At 47.6% G+C, this 26,394-nt stretch overlaps 1 protein-coding gene across 4 annotated transcripts; it reads left to right on the top strand.

Annotated features, from left to right (window-relative positions):
- The first annotated feature begins 441 nt into the window (after window positions 1-441).
- Window positions 442-26,394, top strand: llgl2 (LLGL scribble cell polarity complex component 2). Of its 4 annotated transcripts, none has more exons than XM_035404726.1 (26): window positions 442-724; window positions 8,126-8,233; window positions 8,841-8,938; window positions 9,658-9,739; window positions 10,443-10,558; window positions 11,186-11,344; window positions 12,116-12,278; window positions 12,399-12,528; window positions 12,656-12,710; window positions 13,001-13,152; window positions 13,385-13,599; window positions 13,715-13,782; window positions 13,895-14,048; window positions 14,221-14,325; window positions 15,043-15,335; window positions 16,415-16,562; window positions 17,356-17,503; window positions 18,482-18,598; window positions 18,722-18,888; window positions 20,830-21,094; window positions 22,985-23,144; window positions 23,282-23,310; window positions 24,220-24,267; window positions 24,704-24,746; window positions 24,837-24,898; window positions 25,226-26,394. In XM_035404726.1, the coding sequence occupies exons 2-26, from the start codon at window positions 8,159-8,161 to the stop codon at window positions 25,228-25,230; spliced, it is 3,057 nt and encodes a 1,018-aa protein (XP_035260617.1). In that variant the 5' UTR covers window positions 442-724; window positions 8,126-8,158; the 3' UTR covers window positions 25,231-26,394. The 4 variants fall into 4 exon arrangements, with proteins under 4 accessions (XP_035260617.1, XP_035260615.1, XP_035260619.1 ...); XM_035404724.1 differs by having other exon boundaries at window positions 12,396-12,528; XM_035404725.1 differs by having other exon boundaries at window positions 443-724; window positions 12,396-12,528; window positions 13,388-13,599.

Raw genomic sequence — 26,394 nt, 5'->3', positions numbered from 1 at the left:
ATGAAGTAGTGATTGTTTTTTTTTTTTTTGACATTTTAAAAATTTCAATTCATGAAGACGGACTATTGTGCCAATAATACATTTTCTATTATTATTCTTTGCTGATTCTCTGATGTTGCCACAGAATACAACAGGTAGGCTACATATGTGGCATTACATGGACTAAATAAATTAAGAAATTGTATTCATTTATTTAAGAAATTGAATCGAATCGGTTTATTTGTGAAGTTTGCAGTAAGTACAAAAACGTGAGACGCAAGTTCTGGGAAATAAATCACTTCCCTCGCGTAAACCCAAGAAGGTTAGGACATTTTCGGCATAAGTAACTTGTGTTTTATTTGTAATATACCGGATTATTGTACTTTGTGACTAACATTGGTTAGAGCCGAAACTATAGCTACCTTATGAATAATTAAAAGAACCTCCCTTCAATGGTAAACAACGTGATCCAGGAAGCGGACTTTGGAGGAGGAGCCGGCCTGTGCGAGTCAGGTTGAGAACTCAACCCGGGTAAGGGCAGCAGGAAATATCGAGGCTGCCATTTAGGAGCGAAACACAAAAACGGATATATATATATAAGGGTGAAAGCGAGTTACTCCCGCAAATATTTTTGGATTCCTGTAGTAATTAGGATACCTTGTGAACGAAGGGCACGTAAAGAAACCTGAAACGGAGAGGGTGGAAACTAAAGTGGACAGCTGGGGCAACGGCCGCTGAGAGTCAGGTGAGTTTGTCGTTGGGCCCGCTGAGGAGTGGCGTCTCCACAGGTGAATGTTTGCTAGCAATATAAACCGAAGATAGAGGAAGGCATCTGTGGCTCTGAATCAAAACAGACAGTAAATGAATGTGACTAGTGAGTTCGCTAAGCAAATTGCTAATATTTTCTTCGATAAGTAGCTGTAGCATAATAAGGTTGCTAACTAGCCACGTTACTTCGCTATCGAGGTGGTAGCGAGCTAGCTAGAAACTCATCTTCAAGAAGGGGATAGCTAACTTGCAAGGAAGAGACTGGTTCTGTGAATAGATATGTAACGTTAGTTACCATTAGGTGACTACATGCCAGTGCATGAGTGTGACAAACGTTGACATGGAATTAAGTTTTGGAATGGCTGGAAGATAAATGCGCACCCATTCGCGTATGAAATGCTAACGTTTAAAATATCTGGCTATCCAGTTAGCTCTATACTGTTAATTTAGCTATCTGGGGAGATGTCTAGGTGGCGTCAGCCTTCCGACCAAATTCAGTTGAACTAGCTCCTTAACTTAATTGCTCAGGTCAATTTATGTGGACGAAACTTTTACGTTAGCAGCTACTGGATATACGGTGCTAACTTTTGATACGTGGTGCTAACTTTGGCCGGTTTAGTTAGTGGCTTTTGCATAACCTTATGGACGTTAAATTTGATTTTGAAGGCAATACTCTAATCAGCTACGCTAGCAAACTTTTACGAATGAGGCGTGTCGTTTTGTACAGGTATTTGGAGTCAGTGGCCGCGTTAGGTTTCAGTGTGGTGTGAGCCGAGTAGGGGATGGGGCGGGGGGACTGAGGTGTAAATATCTGCCTCACACCGGTTTGGCTAACTACTATTGTTCTGGACATTACGTTTGTAATGGCCGTTTTACTCAAGGCTTATTGAGTTATTGAGAATTATAAAATTGAATTAATTAAAATCAGCAAAATAATCGTGACGTAATTACTCTAAAAGCACTCTAACTTTGATTTATCTCCCGCACACGCGGAGTCAGGTTGCTGCAATAGTATTTCGTCATCTGTCGGATCGGTATTGTCCCCAGACGGAAGCAACCTCACTGCTTTTTATATTGTTTCATTTGTAAAGAATTGTATAATGTGGGGGGAAATTCACAGTGATATAAAACAACTTGGCAGGAGTCATTGCCCTTACCCGGATTCTAAAGTTCTACTTCTACGCTCCGTGTCAAGTGTTTCCTGTTATATTTACCTACAATGAATGAAAGTGGGCTAGCCATTTAGTTGTCTGGCAGCACTTGATGTAAAACGGTGGTACACAAAGGCGATCTTACAAAGTATGATGATATAAATTGGAAGGTGGCGGTTGTACATTATGTTTTGGTTTTCCCCCCTTCGTGCAGATGCACCGCTACTTAAGACCCCTAAGCCTGCCGTCGCTCAGCTAGCATATGCGCTGCTTAGTTTTCTCTGATTGCAGGAAGGGGGTGAGCTCGAGGTCTGACATCCTGTGAACCACACCCATTACACTGACAAGATCTTATTTATTTATGTAGTATATTTGCAAGAAAGGAACGTGGCTGACCGCACAGTTCAGCCTATCACTAACGCTACACCAGTAAGCACTTTACTGTGGGGACAGTTTGAATGTTCTGACTCTTTTTCTGTGTGGTCCGTGGTTGGTCGGTTGGTAGCGAGTCAGTTCTCTCGCCCCTTTTTCCCACGGCACGCAGGAACTGCCGCCCTGGGCTGCACATGGCAGATTGTGGTCACTCACTCATGGAGGACCTGAATTGTGGTCACTCACTCACTCACGGACGACCTTTCAGGGACATTTTGTGGGACGCATGCGCAGGTGGTGCCAGCTAAAATGTGTCTGCGGAACTGAGTTGCGCTGTGGGTCTGGACGGTTTCATGCTTGTTTTGTATTGCAGGTATGGACTTAAGTGGAAATGACCATTGTTTGGTCTTTGTTATCTGCATGCTTTTATGTTCAGATGTTCAGTCGTGCATCATCTGGTCTCTGACTCAATATTTGGAAAAGTGTCATGTTCTCACAAAGTTGCAGTGCTATCCCATTAGATGTTAGTTGTTTACACCTCTTCTTTAATCTGCCTGTATTAAAGGCATATTTATAGCAGAGATTATTGTGTGTTAAGTTTCTTCGTAGAACAATCTTTTTAATCACAATGTGGAATATTCAAAGTACTTTTACTCATTGTTCTTTCAAGATTTCAAGTTCTTGAAGAAGCTCAAGCTCTCTATTTCAGGTATCTTTTCAGTGAAGGAATGAAACCATTTTTTTTAAAGAAGCCTGAACAGTCTGTCTTCCTTGTGTATCTTTGTCTTTTATTCAGGTGGGGGAAGCAGTGGGGGCTAAAGATAGAGATGGGATCTCAGTGCAGAAGGTGCCATGGCAGGCAATGAAATCTCTGGTCACACAGGGAGATTTCAATATGGGTTGACAGTCTACCCCACAGGCTGTGCCACACGGTGTCCCCATATTTCCTTAGCAGCAGCCATTTCAGCTCTTTTCCAATTAATCGTTTAGTGACATTGTGCTCAGATATTTCAATAGCTGAATATTTCCTCTCATCACTAAATGATGCTTTACAACTACATGCTAGACAAATCAAAATGTTTAATGTGGCTGGAATGAGTTATCGTATGCTTTCCAAAATCATTTCCATTCGAAAATATGGGTTCTTGCTGAAGTACAGTATCTCCCTCTCTTCACTACAGCAGTTGTAATTTTTAATTTGTCACAACGAAAATTATTGGTCTGAAGATAATACAAGTTTTTGTATGTACTCAAAACAAGGTGCTAATGGAAAAAAAGTGAACTAATGGTGTTTATATGTGTCTGAAGCAAGTGAAAGTCAGAATGGCACAAAATGAGGTGTGTTGCTTTGTGCCTCAGTGATTGCAGTGAGTGCTTTGGTATCCGTGTTTTGGCTTAACTGATCATGGGTATAGATAGCCAGCCAAGTATTCTCTCCATCAATGTTGTCGGTGCAAAATTAGTACAGTGGTCAGACAGGTTTTCTGTGTGTGACTAAATAAGGGTTTAACTATTTACAGACAAGGTTCCCAGTGTGCTAATACTTGCACATTTTGTTTGTCTTACTTTTAAAATACGTTTTTGGCAGTATTTGGAGCTTTTGCTGTCATGAATTGTCAACCACATGGTATTAGTTGCAGAGTCCCTTGGCTTATAGTTTGGATATTTAAAATGCCATGCATATTTTGGATATCTTACAATCTAAAATCTCCCCATGTCGCTTTCTGTTTTGCAGAGGGAGGTTCTAAGGATTTAAAAATGCAATTGGAGTTTGTTATTTGGTGTGGGGGTTCCATGTCTGGACAAGCTAACTTTTTTTGAAAGAAAATCTTCTCTTCACATGTTTGCTTAGCAGCGATACTATGCTGAGAATTTGATGACATCACATTTGAGTGACAGAACTTGCTGGGCTGAGACTTGGAGAGGGAACAGAGCTCATACCCGTAGTCTGGACTGAAGGGCTGCAGGTCTGAAATCCGGCCTTGATCGATAAATCTGTTGTACTCATTGATGCAAGATACCTTTCAAGTGTTTAAATGTGCTATCGCACTCCTTACCGATTTGTTTTCTTTCTTGTCACTGTTTGCATATTTCCAGAGGTCCCTGTATATTGTCTGCTATAAGAAAATCTATTGAGAATTTTAAAAAATAGATTTAAAAGTATTGCCGTGTGTGCTTTGGTAATTTGCGGATCAAAAGTCACTTCATGCAGTGGGCAGAAAACCAAGGCCTTTGGCCTTTTTGTGCTCGCCGTTCTGAACTGTGACACCTGTGAACATTGAGAGGAAGTTATTGGTGTCTGCAAATGACTCTTACCCACAAGTAACTGTGCATCAGCACAAATTACACAAAGCCACACAAAGGTAAGGTGCTCCTTACATCGCTTATTTGCCAACATAAGTCTATCAGTTTGCTCAGCTGGAGGTACTGTGAACACTGGCTATTTCTTGTTTTCAGTGCATCACTGTTTTCCAGAATGGTTCAGAATGATCAGTCCTCATGAGGTGTGTGAGGCAGCCTTTGTGATTTCCTCCTTTTTTGGAGGAAGTTAGGCTCTGGATAATCATTGTGCGGAGGGTCCGGCTTCTTTAAACCTCACTTTTTTAAATTATGCTCAAGAATAGGGATACAACAGAAGCATTGGACCAGCGGTCTCAGCATTTGCAATTAATTTCCTTCCATAAAGGCCCTTTAAATGGATATTACTACTGTTAAGTGAACAATGCAGGACAGAATACCCCTAAAAATCGAAAAGTGTGACATGGATGATTTATTAAAATTTTTTGCTGAATTACAAATTTTGCTGAAATACAAATTTTGCTGACTGTGGATGGTGCTGTATTGTAGAAGCCTTTTTAGATTGAATGATCACATTGGAGTTTGTGTGTGTTTTATCTGGCCTGCCAGTCCTTAGATATTCCCTTCTCGGGATACATGTACCTCTGTCCCTTGAGGTGGTGCTTTCTTCTTTACTGCACAAGCAAGTTTTCTGTTTGGGGAAAACAGTCCATGCATCAATGTTTGTGGAGCAAAGGTTTGGGGACTGCAGCTTTCCCAGCTCTGGGCCATCGAGTAGGATTGATCAACAGTTATATTTAGGCTATAACATGAGACAAGCAAAAGATATAGTCCTCCCCTGTTGGCAGTTAGCTTGTCCACCAGACCACTACCCGTGAGGACCTGGACTTGTGTAATCTGTGGTGCTGTGGTAACAATTTATTCCACTGTCTATTATAGCCGGCACGAGGAAGAAAGCATGACTGTCCTTGGAGCTTGCACTGACGGAACATTCATGGCACCGGTGACTAAAACAGGCAGTGGTAACCCTGAGAGCAATACTAATATGAGAAATATGCGCTGGTCTAGTCATGGAGGATTGGGTTGGGAAGCTGGGACAGTCACACTGTGAGTAATACCAGACAGAAGGCCCAGGAGTCAGGATCACTCAGACACGGCCTGGCATGCATGTGCACTCTTATTGATTTCTGAGATAAGAGTGCTTTCATCATGCACCATGTGATCTATCAGTGATATTGACTGGATTCAGAACTCTTTATTCAAAATGGGTTATGACAAGCAGGACAATTTGAAAAGTGGATTTTATTGTATGTGTGCGTTCAGATTGCTGTTGCGTGCTATTTTGTAATAAAGTTTTGCATGCTGAAAATCAAATCTGCATTTTACGCATGGCTTAATTGCTGAACCATTTCTCATAGAACCTACTACTTTGGTTACAATTTTAAAAGGGGAAAACTATACGTCAGCTTAGTGTATAACCCTCATGTGCTGTGGTAGAATCTCATGTCATTCCATTCTGTTGATATCTTGGCTGTGACTGGTGGAAAGGCAGAATTGTACCTTTTTGTATGATTTTTTCTGGGCATATTTCATTGAACATGAAGACCCAGGGGTATTTCACGAAGCAGGATTACTGAGTTAGCTGGATTACTTTGCTGAGTAAAACCCTGAACAGCTCTTTTTACCTAAGTCTATGTTTGGGATTTGGGATGATTCTGGGTTTTACTCAGTGCAGTTATCATTTAAAACCCAGAATCCTCCCAGATCTGTAAATCTGCAATCCTCCTTCGTGAAACAGCCCAGTACTGGTGTTCAAGTCCCTATATAGCCTAAGTGCTTGGTGATTTAACTTCTGCATCAATTATAAACCAGCAGGGAAAAAGGTAGCCTATCTATCGAGATGATTTGATGTAACAGTTGTGTAAGTTTGTACAAACAATTACAGGTTTGTTCAAAATACTCGAAAAATCTGTTTTTCAAGTAAGAATGGTCCCTTCTACAAAAGAAAGCTCTGACATTGTTGGGTGGCAACACCTAATTTTATTCATTGGATGATATGGGAGTATGACATGTCAGACCCGTGTCTGTATCTTAGTGAAAGAATGTAGGCTATATGGTAGGCTACTTCACGTCTGTTTTTAGTCCACGGCTTCCCAGAAAGGTATCTTCTGTTATACAGACCTTAATGGCTCACATTGCAGTGTTCTTCTGCGCTGTTCAGTGCCACTTCTATCCCTGCTATGACTTGGCTTATTATCTGCTGTCGAGTTCCATCATGAAGGAAAGGGTAAATAATAGTTAGGGCTTATATTTGTGGTGACAACATCTTTGCTAAATGGTAGTATTACATAGTATTACTGTTGCTATGTATTTGTGAAAAACAAATATGTTGAACCGGAGCAGCTCTTTATCCATGTGGTTTGTGTTTATGATGACCTTCTTGAAGACGAACCATAAATAGAACCAGTAGATCACTTGCTCAGATAGGCTATATCAGATAAATCGGAAATACAACTTCATAAATTTCACATGAACAGAAATACGAGTGGGATAATAGTTGAAAAGTCACAGAAATTTTGTACATGAGTTACCAAGATGGCAACTTTAACTTTTTCGATAGGGCGGGCACTCCCAAGTTGTATGTCAGTTAATAGCCTATATAACCTATGTGTATTCACGCACATGGACCTTTATCACACATTAGCAATTAGCCTCCTAAATCCTCTTGAAGAAACTGGTAATATTTAACTTTCCGACCAGCGCGTGAATGTGATAGCTAATTAATGGAAAATATGGTGTAATGGAGTGAATGGGAGGGGGGGCGATGGCGGGTGGTTGGAATGCTAACCTTACACTGCAGTGTGCACTTAACGTTCTCATTTTTTCCCTCTTTTAATAATACAAATAATAACCACACTTGTGCCCCAGAAATACCCTCAGGCAGAATCAAGTAGAAGATCAGAGCCCTATCTAGCCTATAGGTTGCCAACAGTGCAGAAGGCTTTTTTATTGTTTTTGTTTTTTGAGGAAGTGATCTTCGTGTTTAGGCTAGCCATGAAAGCCGGTCAGGAGCCGACTTCTCCCTCCCCATTTCCCCCTGAACTGGCCGTTTGTGCGGCAGGTGTTTTCATCAGCTGCTATTTGCGCTGGGGAGAGGTGGGGGGAGAGGGGGGGGGGGGGGGGTGCAGCTCGGCTTGCTGGGGGAGCAGAACAATGGACACTTCAGTGAGAGCCTGTTGTGTCCTTTGACCTGCTCATGTTTAAGAAGAGTGGACACAGGAGGGAGGGGACATGGGGGAGAGGGGGAGGGGATAGAAGCCAACAAAAAAAAAGGCCCAGTCCAGGAATTCTTTTTGGGGGCCGTCTCTCAATACGCACCAACCTGCGCTACATTCTTTCATCGCCTTTTCCCTTTTTTTCCAGCCCCCGCGCTGCGGCGTTTCGGTGAAACCCCGGTGTGATGTAATGCTGTGCCTCTGTTAATGTCTGATGCCAGGCAGCCTAATGTAGGGCGTTTGTTTGCTGTAAGCGGCACCTGTTCCCCGTCCCTGTCCCAGGCAGCAGAGCGGGAGCAGGCTCGGTGAGGGAGGATGAAGAGGTTCCGGCGGCATGGGCACGAGTCGCAGCGGGACAGGCTAAAGCAGGAGCTCTACCAGTTCAACAAGGTCAGGTTCTGAGCGCCGCCTCGGCCCGTCCCGCTTACCCACGCTGCCTCACTGCCTCCGCCAGCACGGGGAGGCATGCCAGCGCGTAGAGTCTCGCCGCGCAGAACCTGTCCAACCGACGCACGCGTACACGTGTTCCACCGTGCGCTTGCTGTTCTTTGGAAAACGGAAGTAGCCGGCGTGGGTATGGGGCTCTTTCTCGTAAGCGTTAGTCAGTGGATTACGCTGTGGGTGTGTTTACAGACATTTGTTGTGAAAACCCAGGGAAGACAGAGGTGACATTGTGAGGCTGTTTTGCTCTTCTCATGGAAAAATGACAGCTGATAACAGTGATACCAGCTCGATGATCATGACGTATAAAACGCCAACTTGGCATCAACAAAGACAAACGTGTTTACTTGGCTTAAATTTCAAACATTGTCAACTTAAAAAAAAGCATATTTAAAGCGGTTTGTGTGTTGATATTTTCATGCAACTTTCTTCACTTTTCAGAGGAAGCAAGTTTTCCTATTAGATGTTGTTAAAATTAGTCTTTGTGATGTGCGGTTTTCCATAATGACTGATATCAAAAAAGGCATTGTGTTAATGAGAGTTCCTCTGTGTGCAGACTGTGGAACATGGATTCCCCCACCAGCCCAGTGCTCTGGGTTACAGCCCTACCCTGCAGCTCCTGGCCATCGGTACTCGTTCCGGCGCTATCAAACTGTATCCTTCACACAGGCCCACCCAGCTGCCCGGGGGAATGTGTCTATCTGTTCACTGTGATAGAATCTGCTTTCTGCGGTACCGCTACTCCTGTAGGGAGCGCCACATGTAGCCTGAACGGATGTGTTACATTGTTACAGAGTACACGCTGCTGGACTGTGTGTGTGAGTCTGTGTGTGCGCTCTTGTGTGTGTGTTTATGTGTGTGTTTTCCCAGGGTGTTTTGCAATTCCCCTCTGTGGTGGATACTGTGCTCAACTGTGGCAGAACCAGTCTGCATACCTGTTTCAGTGACAAAAGAAAACCCATTATCTACAGATATTGTATACCCGTACACTCTCTTATGTACACTGTTTATATAACGCATGAAGACATACTGATACACCTGCCATCTGTCACTGTCACTCTGGCCTGAAATGTCTGAATATCTGATGAATATCTGTCTTTACTATATAAAATGTGTCAAAAGAGAAGAGGGAGGCCTTCTGTTTCAGCAGAAGCTTCTGAACTAAACTCTCAGTCGCAGCCAGAAAGTACCCATATTCCCAGCAGTCCCTTAGCTCTACCCCTGTCACGTCTGTGTCTTATGACCTGGCGTTTCCCAGCCTGGGAGACGGCGCAGATGACTCAGTCCCGGAGCGTGACTGAGAGGGTGTGTGCGTACGCGTGTGTGTTTGGGAGCGTGGGCGTGGTCCGAGTTTTCCTCAGCTTTGCCGTCAGGTACGGGGCTCCGGGAGTGGAGTTCATGGGCCTCCACGACGAGAACGCCACAGTCACTCAGGTGCACTTCCTCCCACATCAGGTGAGCGCACGGCCCTCTAACTGCAAGCTCACACTAGCCCAGATTCCACTGCCGCTCTTATCACTGGGGCATCATCTCCAGGAATACCTCAGCCTGGGCGAGGAGAGGTATTCGTGAGATACGATCTCTCAGACAGAAAAGCATGTCCACTGAACACAGGAGTTCCACAGAACAGCCACCATAAGTTTTTTAATCAGTTTCCAGTTTTCATTTCAAGATCAATTAATTAGTGAGGTAATGTTTGAGTTAGGGGAAAGAAGTTGGGAGCTGTCAGACTATTGATTGCTAAAATGGCCTGTAGCTACAGCTGAAATGAATGCTGGCCGTGCCATGGAACATTCCAGACATCACCAGCTTTATTACATCGGACGTCCCTATCTGCCTGTAATTTATAAACATAATTAACTGGCTGTCAGCATCACCGGCAGAACGATTTTCAATATAATGAATAATTAAAGAACTGAGGGATTGTATAAATTGCGAACACTTCCACTCAGATGGAAAAAGTCACTTTAGGCTGCCTAACTGACCCGGCACCACACCACACCACAGTATTAAGGGGTACAGGTTGCTGGGGAGGAAAAGGCTTAGAAATTCGGCCTCTGGGAAGATGACCCATATGGGTTTGGAGGTAAGATTTGTTTCTCTGTTGGAGAGTCTGACCGGCTGGTCTGTGTATTTGCCCTTCTCTCCTGCGTGACAGCTTGAGATGGTGACTCTGCTGGATGATAACAGTCTGCACATGTGGACGCTGCGGGCACACCAGGGCGTGTCCGAGCTGCTGGAGATCGGCCGCTTCACACTGACCGGCCCGCCAGGGTGGGTCATTACCACTGACACGCAGCCTTAACGCACACTGACACTGCTCTGCGACAATGGACACACTGACTGTGCCTGAGACTATCACTGCTGTTCTCTCTCTCTCTTTTAGACGCGCACACATACACACACACACACACACACACACACACACACTCTCTCTCTCTTAGACGCACACACACACACACACACACACACTCTCTCTCTTAGACGCGCACACACACACACACACACACACACTCTCTCTCTTAGACGCGCACACATGCACACACACACACACACACACACACACACACACACAGACACTCTCTCTCTCTCTTAGATGCGCACAGATACACAAACACAAATACACACACACACACATACTCTCTCTCTCTCTCAGACGCGCACACACACACACACAGGAATACACACACTCAGCGAGAGGAAAGACCGATGCAGAGCTGCTGTATAGTCAGTGCACATTGACCCAGTGTTCTGACAGTCAGCAGGATGGGCATTGATGTTCGCACATTTGCTTCTGCAGCCCCATTGCTCTCGCATCGTAAAATCTTGATGGTATCTCTGTTCACATGGAGTCGTAAAAGGCAGGAAGAGTGAATGTGTGAGTCTCTGTCCCTGTGCCAGCGCCCCCCCGAGTGTGACGCGTGTAACTGCAGTGCTGGCGCACTCGTCCGGCGAGCTGCTCCTCCTGGGCACGGAGGGAGGCCACGTGTTCGTGGTGGAGGTGCCTGGCTTCAGGGAGCTGGAGGAGCGCAATATCAGCGTGGAGGAGGTGCAGAACAGGTGTGTGCCTGACTGAGGCCCCGCTCACACACATGGACGTTTGCACACACACACACTCTCTCTCTCTCTCACACTGGCACGCACGCACGCGCATGCCTTGAAGCCACTAAGGCTAAAAGCAGTGGTCACTCAGTATGGAATGGCACAATTAGCTATTGAAATGAATGGTCCCCATCACTCAGTTCTGTTCAGTACAGTTTAATCGCCTTCTATTGACCGGTCTGAAATTGGGGCCAAATCGCTAATGTGACCTTCAGCTTTGTAAGCTTTTCCATTAAATTTCATTGCTGTGGCGATGATTTAAAAAAATGATGCACAATGCAGAAATAATGGCACACATTGATCTTTAACTGTAATTGCAATACCGCTGTCGCTGTTATTTCCACCCCCGCACAGAATGACAGATGTTAATGAATGTGTTAATGCTAATGCTAATTAAACGGATCACCCCCAGCGCTGATTTCCTAGCTTCACTGGGCTGGAAATGTCAAATCCCTATTTACTGAGAGTGTGAACCTACTGAACAGGGAGCAGCCATCAGTTCAGCTCTAAGCATGTTACCTGTTACTCACACAGAGACGATACAAGCCTGGGAATAAACTTACAAATTAGTTTGAAGAGCTTTAAGTATATATAGCTGGCTATATACACATTTTTTCAAACACTTTTTACCATTAAAAAATATCTGGTGCCTCCTTTTATGGCCCTTTGACCCCTCTGCATCCCGCCCCTCTCTGGCGTCCTACACTGTCGTGCCGTCCCCCTCTGCAGTGTCCCAGAAGACTACGTGGGCCGCAGGAACCTGGAGAGCGTGGAGGCCCTGCAGGAGAACCCGCTGAACCCGCGGCAGGTGGTGCTGGGGTACGGCCGCGGCCTCATGGTGCTGTGGGACCTGGACAGCAAGCGCGCCGTGCAGCTCCTCCAGGGCACGCAGGTAGGCCTCGGGCGTGGCCGCGGGCGTGGAGCCCTCCCTCCTGGCCCGGGCGGAGCGGGTGAGGCGGCCCTGACTAAGCAGCGCCGGTAAAGCGTGCGGTCTGTGTCCCCCTCGCAGCAGCTGGAGAGCGTGTGGTGGATGCCGGACGGAAGCCAGATCATCAGCTCTCACAGCGACGGCGGCTTCTGCCGCTGGACGGTGACCGGGAAGGGCTCGCTGCAGGAGCCCGACGAGCAGGACACGCCCTACGGTGAGAGGCCCGCCCCGCCCTGCGCTCTCGGACCTTGTGTGACCGGGCACAGTGCATTCTGGGGGACGAGGGGAAGCTGTTACAGGACAGCCTGCTGACTGACCGGTGCTCTGTCTCCTCCTCTCAGGCTCCTTCCCCTGCAAAGCCATCTCTAAGATCGTGCAGCTGCCCAACGCAGAAGGGTGAGTGTGCAGGAGACTGTGCCCTTCAGGCCCCTGCCCTGTGTGAGCGTCTGCAGTGTCATTCACCCTCAAAACCCTCCTGTGACTCACCTGGCCTCTAATGATTAACTCCTTTTTGTGTGGGAGAAATGTTTGATCCTTTCCTGTTTTCCACATCCTGTACTTCATGCCCTGTTTATAGTTTTCCTCATTCATCCATTTTCTTTCCGTGTTCACCCTGCCTGTGTTATTCTGTGCTGTTTGCGTTCTCTCTCTCTCTGTCTCTCACTGCCTGTGATTCCCCTCTTCAGGCCCCCGTTCCTGGTCTTCAGCGGTGGGATGCCCCGCGCCAGCTATGGGGACAGGCACTGCATCTCCATCATCCACGGCAAGACCCACGTAGCGCTGGACTTCACCTCCCGCATCATCGACTTCTTCATCATCACAGACGAGAAGCACAGAGGTGAGCTGAGAAGCACTGCCCTTTACTGCGCAAGACTATAAACTCAACAGTCTTATACACTCACACACACACTCTCTCTCGCACACAGACATGCACACACGTGTGCTTGCTCACACACACATACACACAAACAAACAAAACACACACATGTATATGAACAAACATACGTCTCACACATACTCAAACACTCATGCACGCACACGCGCGCTGACTCGGCCCTCTCCCCCCGCGGCAGGTGACCCGACGGCGCTGGTGGTGCTGGTGGAGGAGGAGCTGGTGGTGGTGGACCTGCTGACGGACGGCTGGCCGGTGATCCAGACGCCCTACTTGGTGCCGCTGCACTGCTCGGCCATCACCTGCTCCCACCACGTCTCCTGCATCCCCCTCAAGCTGTGGGAGCGGGTGCTGGCGGCCGGGGCGCTGCAGAGCACACACTACTCAGGGAGGGTGCGTGAGCAGTAGAGATGCGCAGGGCTCTGAGAATGTGTGATACAGTACGTCTGAGGGGTTAGGGGGCCCTGCTTCCAGGGGAATCACGTGTGCGTTTCGCTGTCCCCTGCAGCTCTGGCCCGTGAATGGAGGGCAGAACCTGGCTCCAGACCCCCCTCAGAGGGACCTGCTGCTCACAGGGTGAGTGCGCGTCCGCTGCTCTTAAGAGCATCCTTAGGACCGACCCGCTGTCTGTCATTCCCCCGCCCGCTCCGCCAACCCCGCGCCTGTGTGTCCCGCCCCTAAAAAACAGGCACGAGGACGGGACGGTGCGCTTCTGGGACGCCTCGGGGGTGTGCCTGTACCCCATGTACAAGCTGGGCACGGCGGGGGTCTTCCACACCGACGCCGACTTCAACGACAACATGAACCAGGGCGCCGACGGGGAGTGGCCGCCGTTCCGGAAGGTGCGAGCAGAACGCGCTCATCCCACACGCGCTCTAACCCCCCTTCTCCCACGCGTCAGGACGGCAGGGCGCGCGCACGCAGTACAGCTCTTCTGTTTCCGCTCCCTCTGATCCCCTCCCTGTGATTCAGACTTTCACGAAGGAGCCGAGTAAACCTGTCGCTCTCCAACAGGTGGGGAACTTCGACCCCTACAGCGACGACCCTCGCCTGGGCATCCAGAAGATCCACCTGTGCAAGTACAGCGGCTACCTGGCCGTGGCCGGCACGGCAGGGCAGGTGAGTACGGAGGCAGCCGCTCCCCTTTTTTATTTTATTTATTTCACCGCGTTAGCGGTCTGCAACCCAACGCCACGCGATTAAAACTTCCTGCTAATGAAGGGACCGCTATTAAACGTGATCCCTGCCTCTTTCCGAACGCGCGATTGTTTGGGAACGTATCTGATTTCTTCTGAGTCGCAGCCATTAAATAATTATGTGGAGGAGAGACGAGGCTGTATTTCTCAAATTGAGCAGACATTCGTAGAAACCTGGTGGCGAGTGACGTGAGAGTGCGGGGGTGTTATTGTCTTCGCTTCATTCCTAGATCAAAGAGATGGCCGTTACAGCAATCACCTCAACCGAGCGGTTGCCTTACAATCCCCAACTGTATAAGTGCTGTGATTGGTTGGAGTAATGTGGGCGATAGCGAAAGGATATCTTAAAATCCGATTGACTAGACTCAGAGGGGAAAATAAAACAAGAACTATTTGTGGATTTTTTGGAAAACGGAGCTGCTCATATTGTCTCAAAAATTCACAAATGAATGCCGGTGATACAGAAATGTGAACCAGCTACATTTATTTGTGGATTGGCTGAATTTGTTTGTGAATCAGTTGCATTAATTTGTGAATCAGCCGCATTTATATATGTATTTCTGAGACCATAACACCCCCATTCGAGAGCCGTGGCTGCTGTGTTGAGCCCCCGTGGACAGAGCGCTCTCCCCTCTGTCAGATCCTGATGATGGAGCTGAACGACGAGCCGGCCGAGCAGGTGGTGGAGGCCTCGCTGGTGGACCTGCTGCAGGGCCAGGAGGGCTTCCGCTGGAAGGGCCACGCCCGGCTGGAGGTGCGGGAGGAGCCGGTCACCTTCCCGCCCGGCTTCCAGCCCTTCGCCCTGGTGCAGTGCCAGCCCCCCGCCGTGGTGACGGCCCTCTCCCTGCACTCCGAGTGGAAGCTGGTGGCCTTCGGCACCAGCCACGGCTTCGGCCTGTACGACTACCTGCAGAGGAGCCCCGTGCTGGTCCGGTGAGCGCCGCCGCGGTCAGGGCGCCGGCGTTTAGTGTAACGGTGTCACACTCCCACGGCGTATGATCTGACTGTTACTGCAGCGTTAGCATTTAACGATTAAAAACACATCTCTGTCTTTTTAACGGCCAAATAGGCTATGCTTTACTTTTTGCTGCTTCTGTAACGGGTGAACTGTTTTTATTTGGTTCATTAAGTAACTATTTTGTAAACTATGCACTTATTTGCCTTATATTGTCATTTTGAGGAGTGTAAAACAGGTCGCGCTTAGGTGCTAATTTTCCGCTAGCACGTCTATGGGGTTTTCCATTATTTTTTTTCAGCACTCAGCTAATTGCTACTTAAGCAACAATTACGCTAACTGCATCGCCTGATTCCTTGGTACACCTGTTTGAAAACAGCTGTTGACTTGCTGCAGTTCAGTGTAATTGTCGCACAATCTAACCAGCTAATGAGCGCCATTTGCTTACAAATGATTCTTTTTGTTCTTTTTCTAAGTCACAACTACCCAATGTTCACTGAACATCTCAACAGCAAACAAGTGTAAGGGAATATAACTGATAGGGTTGTCATTATAATCATTATAACCCTGCCAGGGTTGCCATTATAATACATTTTTCTTTCAGTTTCCTTTCAGTTTTCTTTCAGTTTTCAGCACTGTGTGTTTTGTGAATGGCCTTGATACCCTACAGTGATACCCTATAACCGTGGTCTTTTTGGACTCATTCTTATCATTCTGTGAAAATGTCACACCGTGACACCCCGAGTTCCCTAGTTTACAGAAGGTGTGTGTGTGTGTGTGTGTGTGTGTGTGTGTGTGAGTGGGTGTTGAGTACAGCATCATTGTAAAGGTGTGGAGCAGGTGTAAAGTTGAGTACAGCGTCATTGTAAAGGTGTGGAGCAGGTGTAAATTATGATTAAAAGTAGAAGGTAAGTGTGTGTGTGTAGGTGTTGAGTACAGCATCATTGTAAAGGTGTGGAGCAGGTGTAAAGTTGAGTACAGCGTCATTGTAAAGGTGTGGAGCAGGTGTAAATTGTGATTAAAAGCAGAAGGTAAGTGTGTGCGGTGTGTGGTGCAGGTGCACGCTGAACCCCAGTGACCAGCTGGCCATGGAGGGCCCTCTGTCCCGTGTGAAGTCCATTAAGAAGTCCCTGCGCCAGTCCTTCCGCCGGATCCGCCGCAGCCGCGTGTCCATGCGCAAGCAGCACGCCAACAACGCAGCCAAGGTCCGGCTCAGCCCTGCGTGTGCGCTCACTCCCTCTCTCCCTCCGCCTGCTCCCTCTCTCCCTCCTCCTGCTCCCTCTCTTCCTCTGTCACTCGCTCACTCCTGCTCCCTCTCTCCCTCTGTCCCTCCTCCTCCCTCTCTCCCTCTGTCACTGTCTCCCTCCTGCTCCCTCTCTCCCTCTGTCACTGTCTCCCTCTTGCTCCCTCTCTCCCTCTGTCACTCTCTCACTCCTGCTCCCTCTCTTCCTCTGTCCCTCCTCCTCCCTCTCTTCCTCTGTCACTGTCTCCCTCCTGCTCCCTCTCTTCCTCTGTCACTGTCTCACTCCTGCTCCCTCTCTCCCTCTGTCCCTCCTCCTCCCTCTCTTCCTCTGTCACTGTCTCCCTCCTGCTCCCTCTCTTCCTCTGTCCCTCCTTCTCCCTCTCTCACTCCTTCTCCCTCTATTCCTCTGTCACTGTCTCCTTCCTGCTCCCTCTCTCCCTCTGTCCCTCCTCCTCCCTCTCTTCCTCTGTCACTGTCTCCTTCCTGCTCCCTCTCTCACTCCTTCTCCCTCTCCACCTCTGTATGTCTCCCTGTTCCTCTGGCCTTCTCTCTCTCTCTCGCCATCTCCCCGTCCCTCTCTCAATCTGTACTTTCCAAGTCTCTCTGCCCTGTGACTCTTCCTTCGATCGTCTCACTCATTTATTCCCCAAATGCACCTCCATTGTCTCGCTCCCACTCCCCTGCTGTCCTCTGAGACACTGGACTGTCCCTTCCTGACGCGTGTGCTCTTTCTCTGTGTCTGCTCCCCTGTGCAGCTGCAGGAGCTGAACGCGAGGCTGGAGGCGGAGCTGCAGGAGATGGAGCTGGCTCCGGTGCAGAGGAAGATCGAGGCGCGCTCCTCAGACGACTCCTTCACCGGCCTGGTCCGCACGCTCTACTTCGCCGACTCCTTCCTCAGCGACGGCAAGTGCACTTCACGGCAGCCGAGCGTGCTTTAAACAAGCTCTCCTCCAGATATCCCCCAAAAAAGCACCTACAACAGCCTGTCTCCTCTCCTATGTTCCTGACACAATTCAAGTAGCTCAGTATTAGAGCTCAGAGGTGAATTGTGGAACTTGTACCTTCGCCTAATCTCCCCTGTTTAGGACTTTGGCCGCTATATTAAACACTCTGTGCTAAATCAGGTGAGAGGGGAGGGGAGAGGAGGTATGTTATGTGCTGTTAGTCCAGGTGCTTTCCAAGGCTCTACAGTGTTTCCATTTTAGGAACACTTGCTCCTTAAAATCAATGTGTTCTAACTGCAAAAACTATTTAGTCACATCTACTAATTGGATTAGTGTGCTCCTAAATTTTTCAACTTTGGAGCACATTTGCTTCTTGGAGAAAATATTAGCATAGAGCCCTGTTTCCTGAAACGTTCTGCCTCAGTAACGAGTCACAGTATCTTCTAGGATATGCCTTTTATTCGGCTACTGTTGACCACATTTCCCTGAAATGTGTTTAGAAAGTGTTCCCAATACACAATACAAAATGCATTGCAGAGTGTAATTTAATAATGTCCGAGGCAGATTCTTACCTGCAGTGTAAAATGACAAATCCCTTTGTACTGCATGCCTTCTGTGACCTTTTTCAGAAGGCAGTGTGCCAGTATATGAAATAAATACTCGTCCTCACTCGAGAGATTGCATCTTGCCCTACAAAATGGGGTCAATTTGTTGTGGTGCTGAGAAAACCACAGTAAATCTATGGAACGGAACACAGCACTTAATGCCTGACTCGTACACGGCCATTCCATTCCCTCCACTTTGTGCTTTTTAAAGGAGCTAATATAAATGAAGAATGTCAGGAATGCGCACTCAGGGTGAATTGTCTGAACCCTTTGCAGTTTAATTGGTTAATGTGCACAGCACTTACGCTCACTTATGATTTCTCCTCCTCCAGCCGCCCACAGCACTCCTTCGCTTTGGGCGGGCACCAATGGCGGCAGCGTCTTCGCCTACATCCTCCGCATCCCCCCCGTGGAGCGCCGGACCGAGGATCCCGTCACAGCCCACCCCGGTGAGCCTGTGCTGCACTTGCATAGCAATATACATGACCACAGTGATCCTGTGGGCCTCTCTTCAGTTCAGTCCTTTCTGTCTCCCCTCCTCCTCCTCATCGCTCTCTTCCTCACCGTAACAGCGAAGGAGATCCAGCTGATGCACCGCGCGCCGGTGGTGGGGCTGGTGGTGCTGGACGGGCACGGTGCCCCTCTGCCGGAGCCCCTGGAGGTGGCGCACGACCTGTCCCGCAGCCCCGACATGCAGGGCTCGCACCACCTGCTGGTCGTCTCAGAGGAGCAGTTCAAGGTCAGGCCTCCTGTTCTGACTCACTCAGGACCTGTCTGTCAGGCCTGCTGGTGGTTGTTCATATGTGCGTGTGTGTATGTGTGCGCTTTCCTACCCAACACTGCTCTGGAGCTGGAGCATTCAATGCCATGTTTGGTCCAGTTTTAGTTCTTGAGCTGCTTTGTATTGAAGAAGAAGAAAAAGAATGATTTCATTTCTTTTTCTGACTTGCTCACATTGGTGGAATTATGAATTGGGAGAGTGCCCTTGCCATAGTTTGCAAATGAAACGCACACACAGTCAAATCAGTTCCACAAATAATCTTTCTCTCACTCGGTATATTTCTGGTTGTTGGTTTAAGAAATTGCATGAAGGAATTTGAAAGAACTTGTATTTGGGAAACATGTGGGCTCAAGGTGCACTCAGCTCACTTGCGTTCATGTTGTATCAGTGTTGGAAAAGTGTAACTTTATGTCATGAAAGTCATCTTAACTCGTATAACATTCTGGAATGCAATCAAGAACACTAATCACTGGGCCTGACACTGCTGTACAAGCTGCTGTGGAGTTACTTGAAATGTATGTTCTTGCTTTAGACCTCAAACCCCTGCAAATCTCCTATGCTTGCCTTTGCAAAGCCCAGCTAGTCATCAGAAACATCTCTAAATGTCAAAAACAATAATAATTATAATTCTTCATTACTCTTAACTTGTGTGAGCCAGTACAAAAACATACGCTAAAACGGACATAAAAAATGCAGAAAGCGAACTGCTGACTTCCCTAATGCTAGCACTGCAGTTGCCTGCATGAGTGCAGCTTCTTTAGGGGACTCTGCCGATTCAAGTCTCAGAATATAATACCCTGGAAATAGATTCTGATGCACAAATATTTCATTAAATTGATCTTTGCTTGGATTAAATAGTTTCCAGGATTTTAGGAGGAGAACTCTGCTTTAGGATTTAGAAAAGTGCAAGGTATCAGAATAAATGAGCAGGATGTACTTGTCACAGCCCATTTTTAGAAGAAAACGACCAAAGCGCTGTAGTTCTGAAAAGTGCTGAAAACCACCGAAGTGCCAAGTATTTCAGCCAGAAAAAACTTTGTTCACCAGAATTCTCACCTTTATCTCGACACTTGCTTGACAGCCCTGTGTTTACATGCACGGTTTTCTGTTCCATTGTAAGATGTGATCCAGCCTGTTATCATTCTGGGCATTTAGCAAACACTCTAATGCAATACTGTGCTCGAGACTAGAACGGCTGTGTCCTACCTGGGAATCGAATCTGCAGCCTTTCAGTTGCAAAGCCAGTTCCTTAACCGGACAGAGCACTTATACTCACAGTAATGGCATCATTTATTCCAGCTTGAGTGATGCCAGGCACGATGATTAACACACTGGCTAACCAAGCCTGTTCAGTGTCTTCTGTAGCACTGTTGTCAGTTTGTTATGTGTTGGTGGGATCGGGTTGAGAATGAGCAGTTTTAACGCAGGGAAAGTGTTGTTGTTGAATGGGTACGTGGTAGGGCTTGCCCGTGGTTCCTGCACTCTTCACAGTCCAGTGGCTGAAATGCTGTTGAACATCATCTGTAAACATTGCCAGAGATAGAGAGCTGCTGTGCATGATGCTGCACTCCACACTCTGTTTCCTCTACAAAACTGCTGAGTGCCAAACCATACATCTGCAGCCCTGGCTCCTGCATTTCCACCCGCAGTTGTCTTTGAAAACCCTGCATTTCAATGCTTTATTTGCAGCAGATCACACCTAACCTTGAGCTGCAGTGAGTGGATATGTTTTTCCGTATGACTGCATCCCTGTGATAATGCGGCGTGTGTCCTTGCAGGGCTGTGGGCCTGTGTATGTAAATGCATTGAGCCGTAGAGGCATTGTAATGCAGGGGATGGCTTTACAGAGCGGTGGGTTAAAACTCCGCTCACTCTCTCTCTCTCTCTGCGCCTCTGCAGCTGTTCACGCTGCCCAAGGTGAGCGCCAAGATGAAGCTGAAGCTGACGGCGATGGAGGGCTCGCGCGTGCGGCGGGTGGGCGTGGCCTGGTTCGGCAGCAGCCGGGTGGAGGAGTACGGGGAGAGCGGGCTGGTGGTGCTGACCAATCAGGGCGACCTGAACGTGCTGTCGCTGCCCGGCATCAAGATGCAGGTGCAGTACCCCTGCATCCGGCGCGAGGACGTCAGCGGCATCGCCTCCTGCGTCTTCACCAAGCACGGCCAAGGTGACCGCGCAGCGCAGCGCACACACACGTGTCCTCTTACACACGCTCCCACACACACACACACACGTGTCCTCTTACACACGCTCCCACATACACACACTCCCACACACACACGTGCCCTCATACACACACACACGTGTCCTCTTACACACACTCCCACACATACACACGTGTCCTCATACACACACTCCCACACACACACACACGTGTCCTCTTACACACGTGTCCTCATACACACACTCCTACATATACACACGTGTCCTCATACACACACTCCCACACACACACACACGTGTCCTCATACACACACTCCCACACACGCACGTGTCCTCATACACACACTCCCACACACACACGTGTCCTCATACACACACTCCCACACACACACACACGTGTCCTCTTACACACGTGTCCTCATACACACACTCCTACATATACACACGTGTCCTCATACACACACTCCCACACACACACACACGTGTCCTCATACACACACTCCCACACACGCACGTGTCCTCATACACACACTCCCACACACACACGTGTCCTCATACACACACTCCCACACACACACACGTGTCCTCATACACACACGTGTCCTCATGCACACACTCCCACACACACACACACGTGTCCTCTTACACACACTCCCACACACACACACGTGTCCTCATACACACACTCCCACACACACACACGTGTCCTCATACACACACTCCCACACACACACGTGTCCTCATACACACACTCCCACACACACACACGTGTCCTCATACACACACTCCCACACACACACGTGTCCTCATACACACACTCCCACACACACACACGTGTCCTCATACACACACTCCCACACACACGTGTCCTCATACACACACTCCCACACACACACTTGTCCTCATACACACACTCCCACACACACACACGTGTCCTCATACACACACTCCCACATACACACACGTCCACCTACACACACTCCCACACACACACGTGTCCTCATACACACACTCCCACACACACACACGTGTCCTCATACACACACTCCCGCACACACACGTCTGCATACATGCACATCCACACACACACACGTCTGTATACACGCACATCCGCATACACACGTGTCCGCATACACACACTCCCACACACACACACACGTGTCCTCATACACACACTCCCACACACACACACGTGTCCTCATACACACACTCCCACACACACACACACGTCCACCTACACACACTCCCACATACACACACGTCCACCTACACACACTCCCACACACACACACGTGTCCTCATACACACACTCCCGCACACACACGTGTCCTCATACACACACTCCCACATACACGTGTCCTCATACACACACTCCCACACACACACGTGTCCTCATACACACACTCCCACACACACACACGTGTCCGCATACACCATACACACAAGTCTGTATACACGCACATCCGCATACACACGTGTCCACATACACCATACACACACGTCTGTATACACGCACATCCACACACACACACACACGTCTGTATACACGCACATCCACACACACACACACACATGCGTCTGTATACACGCACATCCACATACACACGTGTCCGCATACACCATACACGCGTCTGCATACACACGTGTCCGCATACACACGTGTCCACATACACCATACACGCGTCTGCATACACACGTGTCCGCATACACACGCGTCTGCATACATGCACACAGACAGACCGCAGGTGGCGCCCCACACAGAAAGGCAGTTCTAGGCCTTACACTGACCCTGGCAGACTGCAGAGCCCTCCCTCAGCGTGTGTGTACACGTCTTATCTCCGCATGGCCCCGCCCCCTCACACTCCCCGACCCTCACTCTCCTGTCCTCCCGCAGGGTTCTACCTGATCTCCCCGTCCGAGTTTGAGCGCTTCTCCCTGTCTGCCCGCTGGCTGGTGGAGCCCAGGTGCCTGGTGGAGGTGCCCCCTCGCCCCTCCGCCTCCGCCCGCAGTCCCCTGCCCCGGTCGGAGCCCGACGGGGTGCCCACGGAACGCAGGTGAGCCCAGGGGCGCTGATCCGTGCCCGAGCCAAAATACCGCAGGCCTCCTGCAGCCTGTTTTACTGTCGCTCTGTCGGAATGGATCATAATGGTATCTCATGTATAATGTTTTTATTTTTTTTTTTGCTTTCCAGCGGTCACAAGAGTGCCGGTGGAGGTGGTGGTGAGACTTTTTAAATACCTGTTACCACAAATAAACAGAATGTGTGTACTAAAAAACGTGCTTGCATGTGTAAATGTGAAGAGAGAACCCGATCAAAAATCAAATTTGTATTTGTCCTGTAAAACAGCCCAAATCCTTTCTCTCGTGCTGAAAAGAAGGCCTGGTATCCCAGTGTCACCGCATCATAGCAGCGTAGCCATAGGTGGAGGGCTAGTTTATAGGACTTGGGTGTTCCCGGTCAGTAGCCTGACTATGCTGGCTGGCACCTTTGTCCTAGAATGGCTCTGAAGTTTGTAAGGTTTTGCTCTTATGAAAAAATAATTATTGGGTGGGCATTTTTCAGTAATTACAGCTCAGTAATTGCAGTAAAGTTAATAATTTAAAAAAAGAGATCTTTTTGAACAATATGAATGTTCTCTCAAGCATTTAGTTGTTGATTTCATGAGATGGCTGTAACTGTTGTTCTGTGAAATTGCTCACAAGCAAATTGGAACTAATTAATATACATCACAGACATTACAAATTATTATGCATGATCATGTTCAGTATGATGGGTACTTTGAGTAATTTTATGAGTAAACACTTATACTGAATGGAACATTTGAATAATCAGCTAGAGAAAGTATGCATCAGGCACTCTTGCGCTTCTTCTCTGACCTGATATGGATGTGTAATTTTATTTTTGCTGCTGATTTAGATTAGAATTTTCATGTTGGTGAACTACAACTCCCAGTACATTACACATGTGATCCTGGGATTGGTCCATGGCGATTACTCATTCCTGTGATTTGAGAGAAAGGATCCAAATGTTTCATAGTTGTGTATTTTTGATGGGGTGCTCTTTTCAGCTGTCATTTTTGAAGCTTTCAGCAGCCTTGCTAGTTTGACTGACCTGTGTGTACATTTCAGAGAGCTCTGCCAGACGAGTAATGGAGCATGCTTTGCTGAATGACGAGCGTGAGTTCAGTACAGACCAACATCGGCCATTTTAGCTCCCGAGGGTTTAGATTAAATGTGTTTGTTTTTCTAGTTTTTTTTTCATATAGCATGAAGCGTAAATGTTACTTAGTGATAGTGATGTAACTACTGTAGTACTAAAAGAGACTTGCACTTCCTGTTTTGGTTTGCTTTTTTCCATTATTAACTGTGTGAGACCATTCATGCCATGCCATAAAACCAGTCCCTGCACGCTGTGACCAGCTGCAATGGCTTTCTAACTGCTGAGACCGTTTGTGTATGCCTGCAAAATGTCCATCCTTCCTTGTCTGCGACAACTGAAATTTCTGAGAAAAATGTCTGTTTACAAATTGTATTTGTAAGTTGATTTGATAAAATAATAATAATAATGATAAATAATTGAATAAATCTCAATCAAGGATATGTTCTCTCACAGAGGTGCTCCAGGAGATCCAGAAATCTCTAGAAGGAGATCAGATGTGAGTAAATATTTTCGGGGGGCTCTCCTGGTGTTTTCCACGCAAGCTCACCTGTGGTTTTGGCTGACGGGGCGCGTGTGTGTCTTGCAGGACGTACCTGGAGAATAATATGAAGGGCTTGTCGGCAGGAGGCATGGTGATGAGCAACGGAGGTGAGAGTCCTGCGGTTGTGGGGGATGGGCTGCCGCTAGCGCCATCTATCTGCCGTTTAACCAGTGCTGGCTAATGCTGTTGCTGGCGTGTGTCTGTCCATCATTTAAACCAGTGAAGGCTAATGCTGCTGCTAGCGCCATCTGTCCAGCATTTAAACCAGTGAAGGCTAATGCGGCTGCCGGCGCCAGCTGTCCAGCATTTAAACCAGTGAAGGCTAATGCTGCTGCTAGCGTGCATCTGTGTGATCCAGCCCTCTGTAACTGCGCTGAAGGCTGCTCCCCACAGTCACTACCCCTAAGTGTTGTCTTCCCACTGTAATCTTGCAGAATGAGCCGCCCATTGCTGTGCCTGAAAGACCCTGGGATCTGCCAGCAACGCCAACGACACTATTATTAGCACCACTACTGAACCCTTACCCTGCTCCGGGAGGGGGCCTCGCTGACTCATTGCTACTGTACTGGGAGGAGGGGGAGAGGGACGACCGCCTGTGCCTCTGCCAACCGCTGTACCTCTGCCTGCCTTCCATAGCCACCCTGCTGTTTGCCCTCCTGCGACCTTCGACCCCCTCGCTCCTGATCCCCACCAGCAGGGTCCAGTTTGCACATCATGAACCCTCCACCCCTGTCTTCTGTTTTTAGAGACAGGAAAACAGGGTCATTGAGGAATGTTATTATTTTTTTCTAAAGGGGAGCACCTACTTCAATGATTAGTTTATTATAATTTTTTTTATTCTGCAGTGCGTTTAATTTGACCTGTGTAATTTCTCTGAAGACTAGTCCTTTTGATTTTAAATGCCAAATCCAAGATGACTGGCTTAACAAGGGAAAAGAAGAGAATGCAGGGGCATATTTTCATTTAGCAAAAGAACAATGCTGAAATAAGCATGATGTGCTTAAGTGTGAAGAAATACGGGGTTGAATATGAAGCGTATTAGAAATGAATTTCAAAGTGTACACATGAGAAACTACTTACAAACCACTTGTGTAAAACTCTGGGCAGTATTCACAAAGCATTAGTTTTCCATTCCAGAGCCTTTACTGTCCTTGCAAGTGCACCTGTGGTTCAGTAGTGCAGTCAATAGATCTTAAGTCTTTGAGGTACTTTTCTACTGTGTAGCATATTTTTTGACTTTCTATGGGAACAACTTTCTACTGGGTTTTTTTTAATTAATTTTTTTTTAATGTAAACAATGGACAATGTAATTTAGGAATGTAATTTTTAAATATTGTAGTCAAATGTTTAATATATATGTATATTAAAATTGTTCCTGTTTTTATGGATGGATAATTTTAAGGGGGGTTGGCTGCTATATTCTAATGACAAGGAAATATTTTGGTACTGTTTCTTGAAATGCTGGGTATTTTTTAGCATTTTTTTTTTTCGTTTAGATTATATTTTTGTAGCGAATCAACGAGTATGAGAACCCTAATTGTGACATGTAACTTCACACTACAGTACATCCTGCTGCAAGAGTAAACCTTTTCACAAAAATGCA

Source organism: Anguilla anguilla, chromosome 2 (genome assembly GCF_013347855.1).
Source record: "Anguilla anguilla isolate fAngAng1 chromosome 2, fAngAng1.pri, whole genome shotgun sequence".
NCBI lineage: Eukaryota > Metazoa > Chordata > Actinopteri > Anguilliformes > Anguillidae > Anguilla > Anguilla anguilla.
Note: the sequence above shows the minus strand (reverse complement) of the source record. Positions and strands in the feature narration are given on the sequence as shown.